This window comes from Nothoprocta perdicaria, unplaced genomic scaffold, assembly GCF_003342845.1.
Source record: "Nothoprocta perdicaria isolate Ctin4 unplaced genomic scaffold, notPer1 scaffold_117, whole genome shotgun sequence".
Classification (NCBI taxonomy): Eukaryota; Metazoa; Chordata; class Aves; order Tinamiformes; family Tinamidae; genus Nothoprocta; species Nothoprocta perdicaria.
Window position 1 is genome coordinate 800,987 of NW_020454283.1, and position 12,480 is coordinate 813,466.

General features: G+C 38.6%; 1 protein-coding gene across 15 annotated transcripts in view; it reads right to left on the reverse strand.

Annotated features, from left to right (window-relative positions):
- KIF1B (kinesin family member 1B) overlaps nucleotides 1-12,480 on the reverse strand; it is a 79,525-nt gene that overhangs the window by 45,578 nt on the left and 21,467 nt on the right. For 2 of the 15 annotated variants that reach the window (XM_026053621.1, XM_026053635.1), the window contains exons 6-17: nucleotides 12,142-12,320; nucleotides 11,142-11,253; nucleotides 10,070-10,147; nucleotides 9,476-9,541; nucleotides 8,722-8,739; nucleotides 7,902-7,977; nucleotides 7,561-7,639; nucleotides 6,901-7,043; nucleotides 5,790-5,831; nucleotides 2,136-2,347; nucleotides 992-1,071; nucleotides 307-382 (exon numbers count right to left, since the gene is read on the reverse strand). In XM_026053621.1, the coding sequence (XP_025909406.1) occupies nucleotides 307-382; nucleotides 992-1,071; nucleotides 2,136-2,347; nucleotides 5,790-5,831; nucleotides 6,901-7,043; nucleotides 7,561-7,639; nucleotides 7,902-7,977; nucleotides 8,722-8,739; nucleotides 9,476-9,541; nucleotides 10,070-10,147; nucleotides 11,142-11,253; nucleotides 12,142-12,320 (1,161 nt within the window). Of the gene's footprint in view, nucleotides 1-306; nucleotides 383-991; nucleotides 1,072-2,135; nucleotides 2,348-5,789; nucleotides 5,832-6,900; nucleotides 7,044-7,560; nucleotides 7,640-7,901; nucleotides 7,978-8,721; nucleotides 8,740-9,466; nucleotides 9,542-10,069; nucleotides 10,148-11,141; nucleotides 11,254-12,141; nucleotides 12,321-12,480 lie in introns of all 15 variants that reach the window. The other 13 variants (XM_026053620.1, XM_026053632.1, XM_026053630.1 and 10 more) reach the window with 10 other exon arrangements.

A 12,480-nucleotide genomic window follows, 5' to 3' on the forward strand; every position in this document is an offset into this window, starting at 1 on the left:
TGGTTGAATTGGGAAAGGTTCCCTTCCTGGGAAAGGTTGAATTCAAGAAACATCATCCAAACAAGACTAACACTCTTCTGATTCATGGTTGAAAATCTCCATGTGCAGTTTGACCTGTTTTAACCCTAAAGATGGTGTTAAAAGCTTACTGTAAAAGCAGTTTATTACTAAGGGTCCAAACCTGACTTAAATCCTTCTTTATCTTACATAGACATGAGATATTGTGTGTGTGGCAGATCCCCATCAACTACCAAATTTATCAGCCTTTTTTGCACAGATCTCAGKAATTAGCATCAACCTCTCTACCTTTTTAGGTGAAAAGACTCCCAGAGTTCCTCCATCTTCACGAATGGCAACTCCCATTTCTGCCAACAAAGCCTCCCTGAAAAAGAAAAGCAAGATACTTATTTTAGGCTTCAGATGCAGTAAATCTCAGCTTTCAGCCGGTCTATCCACTGGCCATACAACCAGGACTGACACTAATTAATAATGCAATAGGCCAAGTTCCCAAACAATAGCCTAAGTTCCTAAACTTAAGACTCTGCAGAGTTCCCAAAGTCTGCAGAACAACCACTACAGAAGTTTTACACAKGACTAAAATGATATTATAGTGCAATAATATAACCAAAGGTTCATAGATTTTACAACATTATACTTATTGACTACTCAAAGAATTTTTGAACTGCAACAGAAAGCAAGAGGAGTATGAAAAGAACCAGCACTTCACGCTGTTTCTCAACAGAAGCTGATGTAGTAACTCAGAATGTTAACTGAGTTACAACTCTAAACATTTACTGTAAAAAATATAGGAGAGAGCATGTCTGTCTTTCAGCCTTGYCTCTGCTGTTACATAAAATACAAAGAACAGTACAATCACTATTAAGTGCTATACTGCTGTTTCATTGCTTTTAAACAAAGGAACATTCTCCTCTTTCCCACACCTCTCTTCTCCATTTTCTATAAAGCATCTACAGCAGTTCTGATTCCTGACCTTTCCATCCTAATGGCCTCAGTCTTCCGCAGCTTCTCTTCCCACGTTTCATTCAACTCTGCAATGATCTTCTCAGATTCCTGTGTAAAAATCCAAAAACTATTTTAYAGTCTCTCTTCAGAAAGTTCAAAGAGAACTAATACACGACAGAATTAAGGGTTGTTCTCAGCTCTATACTTCAGTTTAAGCTTTGGTGTAAAAGGCACCCTATAGTTCAAATCTCTACATTGTCTTCATAATATTCTGTTATTTCATAACTACTCATTCATATTTTTATTAGATAGTCTTGAAGGCAAACTGAGAAAAACAGAAATACTTCAGCTAGCTAAGTCTTTAACTTGAGTSACTTAGATTTTCTTTTTTTTTTAAATCTGGTTTACAAACATTATTCAGTAATTGGATGCCAAGGGACTGCAGAGACCACACCATGATTTCCATAGCAACAGCAGGTTTCTCACATAAAGGAATATGCAGGGTAGATTTCAGCCCATTCCAAGCCCTGTAGCAGTCTCTCATGGACAAGAAATGAGAAAGCAGTGTAGATTCAACATGGACTCCCCACTTGCTCGCCTATGGAGACTGGGGGCTTCAGTAAAGTGAAGAAATACTTCACTGCAATGCAATTTTGATGCTATTGAAATCTATGCAGAATTTGCACAAGGCTGCTATTGTCTGGATAGAGCATGCTATTCTGTGTGCTTCACATTTTAATCTGTGGGGGTTGGGTGAATACAACAGTGGCAGGATTATTCTGCCTCCTTTTTTCCAACTTTGAGGTAATTTAGTATCTGGAAGTTGCCTGCATTGGCTAGTCAAACCTAGTCCACACTAAGGCTAACCAGGCCTCTTGAAATATATTTACAATCAAATATCCCATTTCTCACTCTATCACATGACCAGTAAATAAGAACAAAGATTGCTATTTACAAATTCAGTTCTAGTTCCACAAGACAATTAARTCCTAAAAATCACAAAAGAAAAGGCTGTGCACAAACACAGTCTCTAACTCATCTGAATTAAATGCACTTTGTAAGGTACAAGTAATATACCAGCTATGTTTGCTGAAGGAGACTTCTCCTGCTTTCACAGCAATTTAGGTTTGAAAAACACCAAAGTTACAGCTTTCTTAATTGGCAATACCTACCTTCAAACGTTCAATTGCCTCTTCTCCTCCAGGTGTTGACATGATTCTTTCCTGTATACTGGACACAGATGTTAAGCCCACCTGACTACTGAGAGAGCAGGAGGATGGAGATGCAGTGAGGGACCCCATGGAGGCTGTGGAAAAATTGCCAGGACGTTGATTCTCGGAGGCTAGCAAGTATCTATGTTTATTGTTCTGAAAATCTTTCAAATCTGGGAGAGAGAGACAGAAGGAAAGCAGAGGGACAGGAAAAAGGAAAAGAGGAAGAGAAAGGAACGGGAAAAGGAAGATAGGAAGGAAACACCAGTGTAAGAGGAAAGCATTTGAGCAGCAACAAGACAAGATTTGCAATTTTTAGATGGCAGTTCTGAAACAAATCCTTTCATATTAGTATCCTTGACAAAAAAAAATAGCTCAGTTTAGACCCTAAGGATAATAGATAAGTATTGATTTATAAAATCACAGAATGGTTGAGGTTGGAAGGGACCTCTAGAGATCATCTAGTCCAACCCCCTGCTCCAGCAGGGACACCCAGAGCAGGTGGCACAGGGTGACATCCAGGCGGGTTTGGGAGACCTCCAGAGAAGGAGACTCCACAGCCTCTCTGGGCAGCCTGTTCCACTGCTCTGTCACCCTCACAGTAAAGAAGTTCCTCCTCACATGTAGACTGAAACACACTTCCTATGTTTCAATTTGTACCCTCTGCCCCTTGTCCTGTTACTGGCCACCACTGAGAAGAGTTTGGCCGCATCTTCCCTACATTCTCCTTTCAGGTACTTCTACATATTGATCAGATCCCCTCTCACCTTTCTCTTATCCAGAGGAAACAGGTCCAGCTCGCTTAGTCTTTCCTCATATGAGAGATGTTCCAGTCCCTTAATCATCTTTGTTACTCTACGCTRAATCCTCTCTAGAAGCTCCATGTCCCTCTTGTCCTGGGGAGCCCAGAGCTGCCCCCAATGCTCCAGGTTTAGCCTCACCAGAGCTGAGCAGAGGAGCACGATCTCCTCCCTGACCTGCTGTCAACATTCTCCTGAGGCAGCCGGGAGCCCATCGGCCTTCTTGACCACAAGGGCACTGCTGGCTCATGGTTAACTTGGTGTCAATCAGGACTCCCAGGTCCCTCTCCACAGAGCTGCTCTYTGGCAGGTCAACCTCTAATCTGTGCTCATGCCTGGGGTTGCTCCTCCCCAGGTGCAGGATCCTGCACTTGTCCTTGTTGAACCTCATGAGGTTCCTCTCTGCCCAACTCTCCARCCTGTCCAGGTCTGTCTGAATGGCAGCACAGCCTCTGGAGTGTCGGCCACTCCACCCAGCTTGGTATAGTCTGCAAACTTGCTCAGGGTGCACTCTGTCCCCTCATCCAAGTCACTGATGTACAAAGATTCTTAAGCCAGTCTTAAGAAAGAATCTCTGAAAAAAAATACATGTTCACCAAAAAGAACTGTCCAATTCTGAGGATTTGAAATCCATTGCTTTGCTGGTTGAGTTGCCCTGTTTGTAACCAAATATTGAACTGGTGAGCAATGTAGAGTTGAGAGCAGGAACAGGTGTAGTTACTGGTGGCATTTATAATATTTTGGGCCTAAGTCTGGAAATACACCACCCTAAAATTCAACAAAATATTATCTACCAGACTCCTTTAATWTATAATGATGAAATAAATATTTCTCCTAGAAGTAGCTCTGCTGCTGAAATACCCAAACCATAATGTCTGAGAATGACCCCCTCAAATCTTCACAGGAYAGGGAGTATAGAAACCATTTGCTCAGGCCATGACAGGAATAAAGGAACACAAGTTCACAGTTATCCTGTTATATTACCTTTTGGCCTTCCTTATCTGAAAAATGGAAATCTAAGATACAAAATTGATTAGATATCTGCTAAGAGTTATGTGCTCTGGAAGATACGTAAAACTTGTTGGTCTTAATTTAGAAGAGGAAGGATTAAAAAACAAACGAAGCCTGATAAGACAACTTCTGTAACCTAGAAAACAGAACAAAAAACTACCCACACCTCAGAGAGGTAGAGAGCACAGAAGGAAAAAGCATGCGATTGGCTTAAAAAGACTATCCAGAAGCAGGATAGTTTGATTTAATTTGRCTTCTCAGATAGGTCTATAACCCATAGCCTGAAACTAAACACAAAAATATTCTAATGTGGAAATATTAGACAGGTAGCTCAGTTTTAACACTTTTGATAGTTTAAAATTTTAATTTAGGAACAAAACCTTTAAGGTAAGTACCCTTGGGAAATGAACAGGTCAAATCAGACTTTGCAAGTTATAATTATGGATCTTCACCATAAACCAGTGTTGCCAATAGAACTTGCAAAAACAAGAGATGCTCCCCCAGACATTGCATAATTTTCCACGTCCTCCTATATCTCCTCTACTCCTATCCTGAACAATTTTGCTACCATAAGCCTTATGCCCTAGTTCACATTCAAACTGCTGCATCAGCCTCATGAAATGGATGATTGCATCAAGTCAGTTTGAAAACCACCATCTGCAAATACAGGAAGCAGGGGTRGAAGGTTAACAGAAGAGGAGGAGGTTAAGGAATGGGAATGCCATTAGGATGAGGAAAGCAGGCATGGCAGAGAAGGGAGGAAGGAGTCTTGAAGGGCCAGTACACATGCACTCCTGGAGATAAAGCAAGTGGCACTTGCAAAAGCTTTGGCAGTTGCTGGGACCAGAGAACCAAACCCCTCAACACCGTGCACACTTCTTTGGAAGGCTGCAGCTCTCACACAGATGGCATATGCACACACTGGAAGCAGCATCAGAATGCAAGATAAGGCCAGGATGAGTCTTTACACCAGCAGTAGCTTCAATTTTAGGAAATTTCAGACAGATCTCTTCCAGTTGAGATTTTGCTCACAGTGAGGGTGGAGAAGAACAGCTGGAACAAAGTTTAAGACAAAATCTACCAACCCAAAACTTAGCAAGAACACATTTCAGACATACAGACATTTAGCTTACGATATATTATGTCTATGCCCCTTTCACAGAAGCAGAGAATGAGTGCTTCTAACTCTCAAGCTGATCTTCATCAGTTTCTTCACACTAAAAATGCTTTCTTCAGAAGAATAACAAGTCTCCATTCTGCAAAGCAGCTACATTGATAAGCACAAGAGCCCAAATAAGAGACTGTCATCAGTTGCTTTGTGTAAAAAGAGATTATACTAAAAATTCAGTCTCCAGAAGGAGCTAATACTGTTTCATTTTAAATTAATCAACTGACACATTTACAAGTGTTTTTTATGTGAAAAACAGAAGTTAGAAGGCAGAGAATCCCAAAGAAGTAGCAGCTATTTTAATTCAGTAATTTCAGAAAGATCTGAGAAGATTTTCTGCCTTGAATAAAAAACATTAGCTGTCACAAAAACAGGCTAAGGAGTTACCATCCCTCTCTACATTTTGCCAGCGAGAAAGCCACGGACATACCATGTTGCATTTTTAACTTTGCACTTATGTTTTGACTGTTGATTCCTTGCAAGAAATGTCGATTAAGCTAGTCTCCACAAAACTGCATTGCATTCCACAAAGAGTGTTCTGTCTGGGATTTCCCTGTGAGAAATGCTGGCATGCAAAGCTCAGTCAAAAGCTGACCCAGAGAAAGCAGGTTAAGAGGAAAACCACACGATACACACATTTGCCTCCACTTCCAGGGTATTCATCTCCCATTGGATCAACTGAAGGGAAGCAGGGGGGAAAATACAAGAAGGATCAAAGTTCAAGGTTTAACAGTGACATGGGAAGGGCAGAGAATAATACTTGATGTTCAGAGGAAAAAAAAAGCACAGTTTTCAGTAACACATCAGGTTTTTTTAGAAGGGAAAAAAAATACCCACACTGTACCAAGCACGGCAACACCTGCATTTCATTGTCTTGAAAACACATAGAAAATAAAGGAAAGTAAGCACTGACAAGTCAGAAACTACTGCAACATATGCCTTAAGTCACATTGAGCCTCTTTCTTTTCTTTTAGATTGAAAATATGAATTAATCTACAAGAATGTTTTTTTTTTTTTTATTAGCATCTTCCACGCTAGGAATTATGGTACTGCTCCTGTAATAAGAAGATGCAGCAGTTAAAGCTGTCATTTGCTTGCCTTATTTGGAGTAGGGGCCAAGAAATAATTCAAGCACAAATCTGTGCAGGGGCTTTAAGAGTAACATTGATGGCAAAGCAAACCAGTATTTAGAAAACGTGAAGTCTCCTACAGTACAGCTCTGCCAAACTAATCCCAAATCTTGCCCCCAAGAACTTATTTTGTCCAAAATCACCTGCTTCACAGCCAATTGCTTAGCACGACAAATGCTCCACCACCCAGGACACTGTCTAGCAGGAATTACATATGCATCATCTCCCTTTCTGAGCAAGGGCAATACTAGAGGCAGGTATTAACTTGACCCTTTATCCCTCAAGCAAAAGTAAAAGCTGCTTTCTCTCTCAGTATGAGATCAGCTTATCTTCCTATACCACAGCTATCCTCCTTCGAGGAGCAGCTAAACAAAATAGCCTTCATAATTCACCTTCATTCTTTAACGAAGTTATATTTTAATAAATCATTTGCACAGAAATTCCAAACTCCAATTTAGTTTAATTTTAAGAGTTTGAAGGTGGTTTATTAAACAACCCATGCTAGGATCTTCTGGTGAGTTAAAGGAGGCTACCACTCCTATGACCACGTGAAAAATTTTAGGTCAGCAGCAGCTGCAATATGACAGGGATTGGCAACGTCCATTTAATCCACTTACTGTCAATAATATCTCCCAGCCCTTGGGCGCGCAGGAGATCCTTAAGCCGTGTCACCTCCTCCTTCAGCTCACGCACCAGCTTGGCGTTGGGGTCCTCGTTGATAACAGCATTGCATTTGATCTGTTTTGCACGATCAGCATATCTGGAATCAACCAAAGCAGACCTTGTTTAACTTATACTGAAAGTAAAATGCTCATATGCAACAAAGGAACATAGCAATACAGAAGACATTTAGCCTGCAGTTGTACAGCAGAAGAGAAACCAAGATTATATTCAGCGATGCTCTGCATTCTAGTTCAATATAGGGTACTGGTGCAAAAGACAGAAGCCCTCTTTAAGCCCCCAGCTTGTATTAACAAGGTGCTGTTGAGGCCTCAGCTCAACTAATATGCTCAATTTTAGGGACCACACTGGAAAAGAACATGAAAAGATGACTTTTATCAATTTCAGGTTAAGTGCAGACAATAAATCCGTGACTGTAAGAACATGCAGAAAGTTAGCTTCCCCCTTCAGAGCAACAGATTTCTTATATTACAGTTTTCTACTCCCCCTCCCAGATGTTTAAGCCATAATAGCTACACTCTGTCCTTCAAATCTTAGTATTAGAACTAACTGCTAACCCTTCCCATCTCAGTTTAAAAAATAAATAAATAAAAGACCTTAAAGTGCTCAAAGTTTCATCGTAGTTTATGTCTGCCGGACTCAAAGCAGCAACCATGGCAGTTCTGGAGTTACCTCCTGCATTGAAGAGACAAGGGTTTTCATGAAACTGCAGACTCTAGACACTGTTTACCTACTGAATATCAGTATTTGCTATCAACTAGAAATTCAACGATATCCTAAGCAACACATGAAATCAGAGGATAATAAAAGAGTTGACACTTTAACAAACAGTAGAACATATGACACAAATTTGATTGTTAAATATATTTAACTACACTAATTTAAGTAAAGGGAGACAAAAACCATTTCCATAATGACACAAGCAAATTAGCCATACCTAGATTTTCTCGAAGCAGCCATGTTAATACTGAGTCCCTGTATGGTATAAAGTCTGTTTTCTTCTTCTTTTTACTCTATAAGAAAAAAAAAATACTACTGAAAAATGCCCACTTATCGGAAAATTAAAGTTTAAAATGTGCTGATCACAGAATAGGTCCTAAAAGCACTATAACAGTATTTACACAAGCTAGCAAAACAGTAGTGATCCATCCTCAGCTGTACAAGTGACTGAGTTCAGTTTTAACTAACACACAACATACTCAAATATCTAGTGATGGTAAGCAACTCAGAATTTCCTTGAAGCACTCCCTTCACAAAGATTTTCCTGTGTTTATATGCCAGAAAGGCATATAAAGCTTATTTTCTAATACCATTCTCGGACAATCCAGCAGTAAACCTTAGTATTCCAGATTAATTTTTTACTGGGGTAGTTCAAGGGGAAAGACTAATCTCTGGTTTGTTAGAATAACTGTAACTTTCTAGATTTCTCAGAAGTCCATYCTAAGAGCTTCCACAGCCACAAAGATATATATGAAAGAACAACTAGTTAATCTTCTGTTGACTTACRAATAGTTAGTACATGCCTCAATGGTTTAATTAAGGGTTTAATTCTACACAACATTTAACACAGGATATGATTTCGCAATAAAAGGCTCAATTATAAATTGTGTGGAGACTCTTCTTAAGAGGTGCATTAARAGCAAGTATCGGTTTTGCAATAACTCTATCCCTATTACTTGCTTTCAAGGCCAAGCTGATAGAATTTTACAGTCAAAAATAAAATTAAAAAAATTCACTACTACACAGACCCGTCATACCTTGCTGGTGCAGTTATCCTAAATTGAAAGCATAAGAGGAAGAAGACACAAGGTGAGCTTCTTAATAGGATTTTATATATAATTTTCATATTAGTTTGGAAAATATTTCCTTTTCTCGTGGAATGAATCAATGAAAATAATTTTCATACAAACATCTCAGAAGCACTCAGAAATAGAGTCAACCTGTCCTGACTTGTTGAGAACTCACTTTTAAGAACAGCAACAACTTTTTCTTTTGAAAAAATACTCTTAGTGCTAAGAGCACTTCTCAAAGTAGAAAAGTACTTYTAGTAAATCTGAAGCATTATGTCTGGATCACTAGACACTTCTGTAATTCAACGTAATATTAAATCTCGACTTTGCAGAAAAACGCCGGGGAAAACCAGATTATTACATTTTTAATCTTTAAACCAGGAAATCTGCAATTAGTTTTATTATCTTATTCTTTCAAATAAAATTAAAACTACTGCTCTGCAGAACCAAAAGCTTGCTAAGTCAGCGTGTTCATTCTGTAAACAAAGGCTCCTTTGGCAGGGAACATTCACACTTAAATACTCTAATACTTCAATCTACCATGAAGTTTCTATCAGGCTGTATGAAATTCACAAATATAGCACACCTACCCAAACAAACAAAGATAACTATGCCAAGAACAGTAAATGATTCTACTGTAAACTATTATTTTTATTGTCCCGGTCTTACTAGCTATGGAAATTTTGTTGTGGTAAGAAAATATTGTACTTACTGTACTTACCACTTCAGCCAAYGCTGAAATAACCTTGCCCAGAGTTGTGAGAGACTTGTTTATATTTGCTCCTTCCTAGGAAAACAGAATTCAATATTATATAAATTCTCAAAGYGTGAAAACATGAACTGCAGACTCAAGGAGCTAAAAGTCCCATTCATGACTTGAGATGGCAGAAAAAAGGTCTTCAGTCTTGTTATGAAAAAAATTTCATTTCAAATCAGGGCCATGTTGCGTCTTAACATCCTAATTTCTCAGACACATTCCCACATACCTCCACTACTTTCACTACAGTCAGCTGACCAAAAATTCCAGAGACATGTTCAAAATAAATCCTGCTACAGGTCAAGAAGAATCAGTCTTTTTCATCCAATCTGATTTCCAAACAGTAGAGGGTATTGTTTTAGTATTGTTCACCTATTTTATCCTTAAGATAAGACTGAATCTAGGTATGTTGTGGAGTATTTTTTTCCATTCATTCTTTTCCCCCATACAAGATGATAACGAGAAATAATATTCGCATTATTTGTCAAGCAGAAGTCTCCTTGAGGTGCTTTTACATCCACTTCCCTTTCTTTTCCCCATACATCAGCAGCCTGATACCTTCAGTCGAGTTCCTTTGGCACCAGTTGAATCAGCTCTCTCACTCCCAGCTAGATCCACAAGGCTAATCTTGCTGACCTGAGGAAAGAAATGCGTAAACAACTAGAATTAGTTTGCGGTGAACTAGAATAAGAACAGATCTTGAATTAATTATATGGCATTAAAAGAATTCTACCGCCTATAAATCAAATGTACTTAACAAGTGTTTCACCAAGTTCTCACATACAATCAGCTTGACACTGCTCTCCTATGAATAAGAAACACTCTGTCCTAAGTTCCATTTTAAATATYATCCAACTCTAAGTTACTTAAAAAGAAAGAATGAAGTCTCCTATGAACAGAGAAAAAACAAAGCCAGAAGAATTTAAGTTTTGCTGCTACAGATGACACAAGAATCTCAAAGACAGACAGACCTATGTTTCRTCCTGCCTCCAGTGACACCAGGAATAAAATGTTAACACTAGAGACTACATATCAGTTAATGATAATTTTGAATAGTCAGATCATTGTGAAAGGAAAAAGGGGAAATCTTCAAAACAATTTTCAGATCTCTTCAGTGATCAGTTTCAAAACGTGAATTTACCTGTACTTCAGGTACATTTGCATGCAGAGCCTTTATTCCACAGACTAATAAAAGCTAGAAACCTGCTCCAYTGAGGTCTTCTTTTTTAATATGCAAATTCCAGAAAGTCCTTACTAGAACCAGTAAGGAAAAAAATTGGCATTGAGAGGTAAAAAACACAGAAGGTTCTGTAACAAGACCTGGGAACATTCACCTTTATTTAATTTATCCCTCTCAATGGAAYCTAGGTCTCACGGCCATAATCCTCTGTCTGCTGTATAGTCTTCCCCTGCACAGACTCCCAATTTAGCTGTTTTTAGAACTAAGATCAGTCAAAATCCAGTAAGAAATCAAAGGCCTCTGACAAGGCACGCAATAATTTTATCCTTAAACAAAACATCAGAAAAGACWATTCCCATTTTCACTTCACACACCTAACAAAAATAGTTTACTGTATGGAGAATCTGACATGACCAGCCTGCAAAAAGCCACGTCTCATCTATAACATACCTTTTCGGTGGAAAGATTAGTTTCTGTGTCATGTTTCTTCTGAGTGAAGACAATTGTAAACACAGCATGAGAGCGACTGCTAGTTTCATTCATATTGGTAGCTGCCACAGTCCTAAAAGATCAACATATACATATGTATTCAGAAAATTGCAGCCTCTGCGCTCAAAGTGCAGGTCAAAATGCACCTGGGGAAGCACGAAATCAAGAGGCTGTGCAGCTGTTTTGTGCAAGCCACAAGAGCAAGTCACATTGAATACTGAATATCATCACCAATCCTTTGATTTGCACTACTCGTTTTTACCCCTGAATTCACTACAATTTAAATAGAGCATCCTCAGTCTATATACTGATTAATCTACCTTATACTCACACAAGAAAACGTCATCAGCACTTATGTCACTCTTTCCCACAGGGACTGTTAAATGGAAGAGCTTAACTGAAAACCTGTAACTGACACATGATAGAAACTAGTGCTAAAGCAGTAGCTAAAGCTGGAATGTTAAACTTTGGTCCTGATTACTTAAGCTACTGAAAGTGGATACTTGCACTTGCATGTTTAATTATACAAATATATACTTGTAGATGAATAAATGCTACAAATACATACAAATTTGTAGACGAATAAACGCTACAAATACATACAAATTTGTAGATGAATAAACGCTACAAATACACAAAACATGCAAATATATACATTTGGATATACACAAATACATTACACAAGCCAGGCAAACTTTTTAAAAGCTCACATAGTAATTTACATTTTTTAAGTTTGAGGTAAAATATCTAAAAAGTGATTTGCAGCATTATTTGATCACATAAATCAATTTTGTTTTCTTAGCAGCATTGATCATTGCATATTTTCATTAGATATCTAACCTGAGATGATTTTTTTCTTCTTTTAAAGTGCCAGGATATAAGAAAGTATTTCCAATTTGGTGCTGTCAGCCATGCACAGCCACGAGCGAAAAAGCCATTGCAACAAACAGCCATCACTAACCTGGCTTTATTCCCAGCATCCATGAGGTCTGCAATGTCTGTGTAAGACGTGACTGCTAGCTTGGAGAGATCTTCCACGTACGGTCCGAGCAGAGGATGTTCTCGCACACGCAGATTTCCCTTATTCTTCGGGTTTAATAAGTCTCTGACCCTCTCACAATAAATCTCCATATAACTCACCTGAAAATGAGAATTTGCATGGAAAAATTCGTGACTTTTAAGGCTCCTTTTGAAAACTTCTTTTGAAAAACACTAGTGTTTAATTAAAGTCTAGTACATTTGAGTTAACAACTTAATTTTCCTCACTATATACAAATGAGAAAAAATTTATTCCAAAATT